This window comes from Olea europaea, chromosome 8 (genome assembly GCF_002742605.1).
Source record: "Olea europaea var. sylvestris chromosome 8, O_europaea_v1, whole genome shotgun sequence".
Classification (NCBI taxonomy): Eukaryota; Viridiplantae; Streptophyta; class Magnoliopsida; order Lamiales; family Oleaceae; genus Olea; species Olea europaea.
The window spans coordinates 2605355-2615279 of record NC_036244.1 but is presented as its reverse complement, the minus strand read 5'-3'; the positions used below and the strand labels follow the sequence as shown (position 1 = coordinate 2615279).

Genomic DNA, 9925 nt, shown 5'->3' with positions numbered 1-9925 from the left:
AAAGCAACAATAAGGAAATTCATTGACTGTGGAAGGTGATGAGCAAGCAGGGCTATCACATTTTTAATCCATACCGACCAGACCTGAAAATTATTTTACCTTTTGGAATACTTACCAAAAATATTATTCAGTCTAGTCGTGCAAGTAAACTTCACATGTTTATATTCTAGTGAGTTTGTCCCTTAGGCGAGGAAAATTTAAATTGATTGGGTTAATGAGAAGGTAATGCATTTGCTTATTTTTAATTTAATTTAATGCAATAGGATAGAAGAAAAGGCAACACTGAGAATATTCATTGACTGTGGAAGCCTATGAGAAATCGGGTTATCACATTTTTAATCCATGCGGGCCACACTTGAAAAACTAATGTTATTTCGACATTACTAGAAATATTATTCAATCTAGTCATACAAATAAACTCCACTTGTTTATATATTAGTGAGTTTGACCGTTAGGTGAGGATAATATAAGTTTATTGGTTAGTGAGAAAATAACGAGGCTTGTTTGATTTTTATTTTATTCAATGCTATAGGATAGAAGAAAAAACAACGAAGAGGCAATTCATTAACTATGGAAGTTGACGAGAAAGCGGGGTCATCACGAGAAAGCGGAGTCATCACATTTTTAATCCGTGTTGACCACATGATACTTCTAAATACTTTACTAGAAACATTATTCAATCAAGTCACAATCTTCAATTGTTAGGTGAAGAAAATAGATTAAAATTCAAGGAGAATGAGGAAAATAAAAATTTGATTGGATTGTCGTGTACAAGAAAATATAAGACAACGATACCTTGATCTTGACCATTGTTCGTTCTTGTGAATTCTTGATATCAATTATAAAAAGAAACTCAAATTAGATCCAATTGAAATACTCAGAGCACTTTTCAATTTTAAACTATCTCGAGTTTCCATAATGAACACCGCTGAAGATCCAGATATCGTTCACTTGTACACAAAAATACGCAATAATCCGGACTACTTGGAAGTCCCCAATGAGATGCCATTTGTGGAATCAACTCTTCATACTGCTGCTTCAGAAGGCCGTACTAGCCTTGCTCTTGAAATCTTGAGGCTAAAGCCTTCGCTGGGGAAGAAGTTGAACCTTGATGGTCTTAGTCCACTGCACAAGGCTTTGGATAAGGGACACACCAACACTGTGAAACAACTCGTTAAGCATGATCCGGGCCTCGTTCGTGTCCCAGGGAGGGAAGGGATCACTCTTTTGCATTACGCAGTGAAAAAGGAGGAAATTGATCTTTTGATTTATTTTCTTCTCGTATGTCCACACTCAATACATGACTTGACGGTTAGAGATGAGACTGCTGCGCATATTGCTGTAAGAAACAACAATTTTAGAGCTTTTTTGGTTTTGTTTGGTTGGGCTGGGAAGACCAATTCTAAGGAGGTGTTTAGCTGGAAAAACAAGGAAGGCAATACGTTGATGCATCTTGCAGCTTTAGCAAACCAACCGCAGGTATGTTCCTTTGACTAAACCTCCTTCAATTAACTTTCATCAATAAATAATTCATTTATTAAACTTGAAGCTGAACCCAACCCCCTACTAGGAAGCGACGATAGGGCCCATGTGAGGTTTGTCAAAACCATTGACATTATTGAACCTAGAAATCCCAAGTACTGAAGCAAAGAACACAAAGTTTTTATCTAGTTTCGTTCTTAGGCCCGTTTGACGTAAGATTTTTTGGGAATATATTTTATAAAAAATAATATTTTTGAAGGAATTGTGATTAAAAAGTAAGAAAAATTATGGATTCATGTGCAAAATTATTGTAATATGAGAATGTTTGATAGAAAATTATAGCCAAGGTACCAAACCTTTCGTTCATTAGCAGTTTTTGCCCTTTTTTCCCGTTTGCGCCACCATGAGTATCAAACCTTTAAAAAATTTGCAGTTCAAGTTCAAAATGACGATTTTTGTTTGTTTGAATACCAAAATCGTCAGTTGACTCCCAAAATAAAAAAAAAAACTTCAAAATTTTCCCCAAATAAGACAGGGGCATTTTAAATAAAATATCAAAGATTTAAAAAAAATCAAAAAATAAATCTACAACCCATCCCCATCTTCTTCTTCCCCAAAATCAAAACCACTCCACAGCCACCGCCAACAGCCACCTCCAGTACAACCGCAAGCCCTAGCTAGCTGAGGAGAAGGGAAAACAATTCACCCATTTCACCCAACATCTATAACAATTCACCCATTACAAGAAATGGCGACACACCTCCATCTACAACAGACTGTATCGCAAAACTAGCAGCAATCCATATAGTTGCAACTAAGATTATATAGAACAATCCCACAGCCCATTTCTACACTTCACTTTTCATTGCTCTGAAGTGCGATGTAAGTACAAATTTTCAACTTCAATTACCCCACTATAGGTTAACTTTTCTTCTCCTTTTATCTCCAAATACCAACCAAAAAACCTCATATTTCCAAAAGTCACACAATTAAAAGCTTCTAGGTGATCAAATTAGCTCATATTATACAGAAATCTAACAAAAGAATTGTACACTTTTTCAGCACAGATGTATCAAAATAATGTCAAACTACCATTATAAAAAAATGCAAAAAAATATTGAAAGAATAGAGAATGGAGATACTGATGTTGGGTGGGTAGTGATGGCTGTTAGTATTAGGTGGGGCGGTGGTGGCTACCATGCTTTTGATTTTAGGGAAGAAGAAGATAGGGATGGGTTGTAGGTTTTTTTTTAATTTTTTTTATTTAATAGAGAAAATGTGTTTTATCCAAAATGTCCTGCCTTATTTGAGAAAAATAATAATTTATTTATTTTTTATTTTGGGTGTCAACTGATTGTTTTGGTAGTTAAACTAACGAAAACCGTCATTTTGGACTTGAGCTGCAATTTTTTAAAGGTTTGGTATTCGTGGTGATATAAATAAAAGGTTTATGCAAAGTCTTCTAATAAATGAAATGTTTGGTAACTTGGCTGCAATTTTTCCGAAAATTATTTTGAAAATAAATGCATTTTAAAAAATATGTACCATAAAAAAATTAAAAATCCCGCATCCTAGTTGAGATCTACTTTGATGGAGTCTCATACACTAGATCTTCAATCGATTTCAAGGTTTAGAGTACAAATGGATGGTAACAACATTTAAGCTTAGTGTGAGATCACATTTAGAGCCCCAAATTTTCATTGTAAAACAATCATAATAATTTAGGTATTTGGTAAACTTGGTATAATTCTAATTTCGAAACAATATTGACTACAAATTTGACAAGTTTATCCAATTACCCATCATTAAACTATTAATTTTGACCCTTATGAATAAAATTGGTACTTGTTGACAATGCAACTTGAATTAAACGAGTTTATTGACAAAACAATTATAATCGAATATCAATGTAAATACAATTAACAAATTTTCTCACTTAACTATGGCTTTCGTCTTCTAAATTTACTAGTTTTGATGCTTCAACTAAAACAACAGAAGAAATAACTATTTGAAATAAAGATATTTCTTTGCATGCCTCTTTCCTCAAATGTGAGGGTAGTTATAGATTTTTCTCCAAGTGTTGTGATTGTTTGGTCATTTTCAAGTTGTGCAAAATCGCGACTCCTTATTGGTTATTTTGTAACTGTTTCGGTTAGGAGTCACACTTTATTCATTTGTCCATGTGCTTCTTATTGGCAGTCTTTTGTTAGTCTGCTTATGAAAAATAGTTTGTAACTCTTAGGCATGATGTAGTGGAATAGATCTTCAATTTGCGAATTTCAAGCTCAGATGAAACTTACCAATCAATATTGACCATCCAACCAAAACTCCAACCCACAACTCTATTCACTTGTGGTTGCATTCCTTCTTTCTAACCTAGAAAGGGACAAGACTATGGCGGTGATTTGCAAGCCACAAAGGCAAAGATAAGATAGAAGAAGGCAAGGGCTTGAAGGAAATCACAAAGAGGTAGCCGGTTCTTTCTTCTCAGACAAAGGGCAAATATACACACGACTTCTACACTTAAGAATGGGTATATATATAGATTTAGGTTATACCAACTATTGGGCTAAGACACAAGATAATGGGGCAAGACACAAAGAAGCCCTTCTATAAGTGAATTTGGGTCAATGCAACACTAAAACCAATTAAATTGCTACTAGTGGTCCATGTTGTTTTCGGGTCGACCATTTGAATTGATTGGATGATAATTATTTCACTCATCAACCAAAGCCTATGAAATGGAATCCAAAACTGTATAACATATCGTTCAGGATTTATTGGGAATCAAAACCTAACAAATCTCTACTTTAATGCCCAATCAATCTGCAAGTAATCAAAACACACAGTTAGCACTTGCATAATCAAGATAACCAATAAAATTGGAATCACAGATCTTACCTCGTGTTTCAAACCTGAAATACATACCATACCTGCTCCATAGACTCACTAAGGCTAAAGTCAAGAACACCTAAGTAGAAACAAATATTTACAATAATCAATCAAGAATAAATAATGATGCAGTGAAGATATAATACACGATCACACACACATATCTTTTCAAAAAATCATGTTCACATAAAACAATAGATTAACACCAAGTTAATCCAAAAATGGCCAACGCAAATGTGACAAATGCATAAATGACCCCACGAAAGGATCTTACCACACTTATCCTATCTCATTCCATGTTGCTCATACCTCGAAAACATATATCCCCTCTCATCGCCTACCATGCTTACTAGACTGACCACTCAACTCATATTTAACTGGTAAGTCACAATAGATCCTAAACACATGGGATAATCCTCTATCACCACATCACTTTTCCCATCCAATGTGGATAATGGGTCTTTACCTAATAGAAGTGGTAGAAGTGTTTCTCTCATACTCCACTTGATCAGGATCTCTTTACAGATAAATGATTCTAGACATTTAATTATCTCTCCACTCGTAATTCAAATGTCACATTCTACATCCCGATAAAAACCATAATGTACCCCTAGGCATCTAAAGCTCCACCTTACTAAAAGACATACACCACACTACTAATGCATCCTAACCTATTATGAATGCAAGCAATTACATCAAGTAATCACATTGCCTCAAATTCATCCAAACGCACATGTCAAATACAACGAAATGCAGCATATAATTATGCAACAAAATTAGGCAATCACACATATGCAGTAACTAGGTTTACTTTCAATAAACCTCACTATGGTCATAACTCGACCCTGTAACCAAATTCTCCCCACCTCTCATCTTACCCTTCTGCAAATATTTTTTCTTGGGACAGTTTCTAATAAAGTGTTCAGACTTACCACAACTGTAAAACGGTCTATCACTAGAGTGTAACTCTATTGCTCTTCTTCTTACCACCCTCATCACTCGAATCACTACTCGATATTACTCACCACTCATTTTATCTTCCTCTTCAATCTTAATCTCCATCTCCATACACTTAAGGGAGTCTATGATAATCTCAGGTGTTGTGGTGTTCCTATCATACTTAATTGCATTCTTAACTTCGCTATATGAATTAGGCATAGAATTAAACAGAATAATGACCTTATACGTTTCAGAAACCTTTACATCATAATTGACAATAATTTGAACTAATTTATTAAAAGCATTCAAATTTTCATTAATATTGTTTAAAGGATCCATTTTAAAATTGAAAAACCTTTCAAGCTAGTACAATTTTTTAAGAGTGGACTTAAACAAATATAAGTCCTCCAACTTTTGTCAAAATTCTTTTGTAGAATCAGGTTTTCCAACCCTTTTTAAAATAATGTCAGATAGGTGTAAAATAATTGAAGTGTAAACGAATTTATCATATTATTCTTTTTGTGCCTCTGTCAGCTTTGCAGGATATTTGTCATCCATGGCTTTTAAAACTTTTTGTTGAACCAAAATCCCGTTCATTTTTTGTTGCCAAATAGAAAAATCTCCTTTCTCATTAAAAATTTCAATTTCAAAATATGAAGACATTTTAAGAAAACAGAACAACTAAAATGTATAGATAGGTCATACAAAGTAATCTTAAGGCTGCAATATACAACGTTCTAAAATTCTCAAGGTTTCGTAAAATTCACGATATTAAATCAAGGGAATGTTCAAACGGGTCAAGTCCAGTATTCTAATAGGATAATTAGTACAACACGAATGTATGTTAACAAAAAATTCAAATTCACGCAATGCAATTTCACACATTAACTATATGACAGTTAAAGTACAAAATCAATTATCTACTTGCAATCAAATTCAACACTTCAAATATGACAAATAACTTCTAAATTTCTAGCACAAGCAATGATTACCCCTTCATGGTAACCCATTCCTAATGTTACCCCACAAGATGACACGATAATGCTGAAATTTAAACAAGGATAAGCTAATATACCAGAGTGGACCAATCCAAGTCTATAATTTATGAGATATGCAAATTTATCACTTTAGGACTAGTACTATTCATCCTAAAGTCTCTAAGAATTGTAGCAACCAATCGAGTAAAAATTGAACCACAAACGCACAGGGGCAAAATAGTCTAGATTTTATCATATAACCTGAAATAGAAAACTAACAACGTAAAATCGTTAGAAATATTCCATCAGAAAAACCATCTCGAGAATCGTGCCCACATGTCCCCACAAGTGTCTCGCTGGAATCACCATGCCCCGACTACAACTGTTACCCAGATGAGCCTGCCACCAGGCACCACCTCCACCTGTAGATCAAGAACCCGATCTCCGTTTCACCAAAAGACCTCTGAATTGCTCGAAAATCGAGGTTGTAGGTTCGACTTTTGCAAGTTTTTGTGCAATTTCGATCCGGCCAGTTTCTGCTTCGATTCTGGTCGAATTTTTGCCAGAATTCCACCACCAACGTGCTCTGATACAATTGTATTGGAATATATATTCAATTTGTGGAATCCATGCTCGGATTAAACTTACCAATCAATATCAACCAACCAACCAAAACTCCAACCCACAACTCTAACCCACAAAGGGACAAGGCTATGGTGTTGATTTACAAGCCACAAAGGCAAAGAGAAGATAGAAGAAGGCAAGGGCTTGAAGGAAATCAAAAAGAGGTAGCTGGTTCTTTCTTCTCAAACAAAGGGCAAACACACACACACACATATATATATATATATATATGTATATATATATATATATGTATATATATATATATATATATATGTATATATATATATATATGTATATATATATATAGGTTATAACAACAATTGGGCAAAGACACAAGGAAGCCCCCCTATAAGTGAACTTGGACTAAGGCAATATTTAAAACTTATTAAGTTGCTACTAGTGGTCCATGTTGTTTTTGGGTCAAGCATATGAATTGATTGGATGATAAATATTTCACTCATCGGTAGAGGCCTATGAAATATAATCCGAATTGTTTAAAATCATCGTTGGGATTTATTGGGTATCAAAACCCAACACGAGCCTTTTGCATCCTCATGCCCTTCACATGTTACTTTCCACCTCGTCGATGAGTAAATCATGCAAAGTGTATCCCTTGGTTCAACGGTACTTCCAAGGTCATTTGGTTTTATACAAGTATTTGAACTTTTGCTACTGTATAAAGTATGTTTTTATTTTCCAATTTCAAGAATTTTGAATTTTTATTATTTTTCTGTCAAAATAACTATGTGGAATATACTGTCTTAGATAAATAATATTATTACTCAAATATTCAGCAAACAACTGACATCATAAAAGAATAACAATCAAATGATGGCTTGAAACTCTAGCTTACTAAATAAAATTAAACATAATAAAATATAATTAAAGGATTATGAAAAAGCAGAATGAATGAAGTAGAACAGGTGATCGAGTTTGTATAACGGATTTATTGAAATTTTTGCTGATTAATGGGCAACCGAGCCTAAAAACTCCATTTTTCCAAAATCTGTAATTTTTTACTTGACTTTATTATTATTATCAATTTTTTTAACATTCCAGAATTTATAAAAATAAAATTAAAGATCAAAGTCCTAACCCACCTTTCACACCTACAAGTTTGACTGGAAACATCAAAATTATCTCGATGTCAAACTAAAACTTGAAGAGGATTGTGATCATGATCAAAACTCAATTTACTCAATAGTTGATACTCTTTCAAATTGATACATCATGCTGGAAGCTTATCTATAAATTCGCTTAGTTAAAAATACCGGAAATTAATAAAATAAAATGGTTCTCATTTTTCTTTAAACCAAGTATTGTTTAGTAAACAGTTATAATTTTATAAAATTTCTTGTTTATGGTTTCAGGTTATGAAGTCATTAATCGGGTATGAGCACGTGAATAAGAAGAACTTAGAAGGTAAGACAGCATTGGATATCCTGAATCCTGAAAATGTAGAAGCAAGGAAAATTTTAATAAGCGCAGGAGCTAAAGAAGGTGCATATCTTGACGGTAATGCCACCAGTTGTGAAAATTATTTGAAGTCAAATAGAACGTTAAAAGATTTTTTTATCGAATTTGGTGCTTACCTGGAGTTCGGTTTGTCAGGAAATATGCAAAACGCTGTCCTAGTAGTAGTTGTGCTTATTGCAACTGCTGCGTTTGAAGCCACTTTCACTTCCCCTTTTGGGATTTCTCACAATGATACCACTCTTGTTTTTCCCAGCATCACATCTGCTTATAATGATATTAATTCAACCAGTTCAACTAGCACCAACTTCAACAAAAAAACCCTAAGGCTAGCAGAAGTAAGTATGATTTACAACACAATTGCCTTTGGTCTTGCAATGGGAACCTGTGCAATACTTACATTTGCTCCACTCTGCCTCTTTCTCTTGCCATGTCTTGTTCTATTTTCCATAAGCCATTCAGCATTGGCATGGGGAATATACCCAGGTGCAGGAGCTCCATTTATCCCATGTGCAGTTGCGGTATTAATCATACTGCCTACCTTGATTATAGTTCCTTGGAAGATCATACAATTTAAATTGAAAGTGATAGAAAATATCTGCTACGAATACAACCTTGATGAGGTGAAATATCTCACATTTGGCAGCAGATTTATAACTCAAGGACTCATACTGACTCGGAGGAAAGCATTACGATGAATGTACTACATCAAATGTTCTGTCATATGCCTCACAATCAATATTGCAAAAAGCACATTAATCGGGTAACTACATATTGACTGGAAGGCCAAGGAAAATAGTTTTCAGTTTAAGCTTAAAGATGGTAGCATTCATGTAACGTCATCTTAATATGAATTATGTTTTTTCTGTAAGGATCTGTAGTGGTTGACAAAGGAAAAAAATAAAATTGTCTCTTATTAGATTATGTTAAGGGATTTTCTTCACTTCGGGGACGTAAATACAAGCCTGAACGGCTGGCCTTTTTAAAATAAAATAAAAAATACAACTAGAAAAATGGTGATACTAAAATACTAATGATTTCCATTTTTCACTTTTCTATTTTAGACTAGTTTCCATTTATAAAGTATACACTCTTTTGGTCAATACAATTATTGAGAAACCCGTTTCATCTTAGTGCTCAATGTCTTACTGTTTTAATTTTCATGTGTTATTTGATGAAGTCTTTGACTTTTGTTTGAGCTGTTATCACTTAGCGTCTGTTTAAGCCTTCGTTTGGGAAGAATTTATATAAATGAGTAATAAACAATTGGTTAGTACTTGTTGATCCATTAAAATGTGTCACTAATAATGAAATTCGAACAATTTACAAATGATTTATGAATTTGACAAATGGAGGCTAAATTGAAGGGCTTGCACTTATGGGCTATGAGGTTGAAATTCATGGATAAAGCAAGTTTGTTATATTCGGTGGTGGAGCCAAGATTTTTGGTTTGTGAAGAACTACGGTAGGCAGTAGAATTAAAATAGCTGGAAGAGAGAGTGGCATAAGAAAATCTAAAAGTAATCAACTGTATATGA

The 9925-nt window shown here is 33.9% G+C and overlaps 1 protein-coding gene across 1 annotated transcript; it reads left to right on the top strand.

Moving 5' to 3' along the window:
• The first annotated feature begins 896 nt into the window (after window positions 1–896).
• LOC111399208 (ankyrin repeat-containing protein BDA1-like) lies at window positions 897–9265 on the top strand. Its single transcript, XM_023026477.1, has 2 exons — window positions 897–1479; window positions 8285–9265. Exons 1-2 carry the CDS (start codon window positions 919–921, stop codon window positions 9083–9085), a joined length of 1362 nt encoding a protein of 453 aa, XP_022882245.1. The 5' UTR covers window positions 897–918; the 3' UTR covers window positions 9086–9265.
• The last annotated feature ends 660 nt before the right edge of the window (window positions 9266–9925 follow it).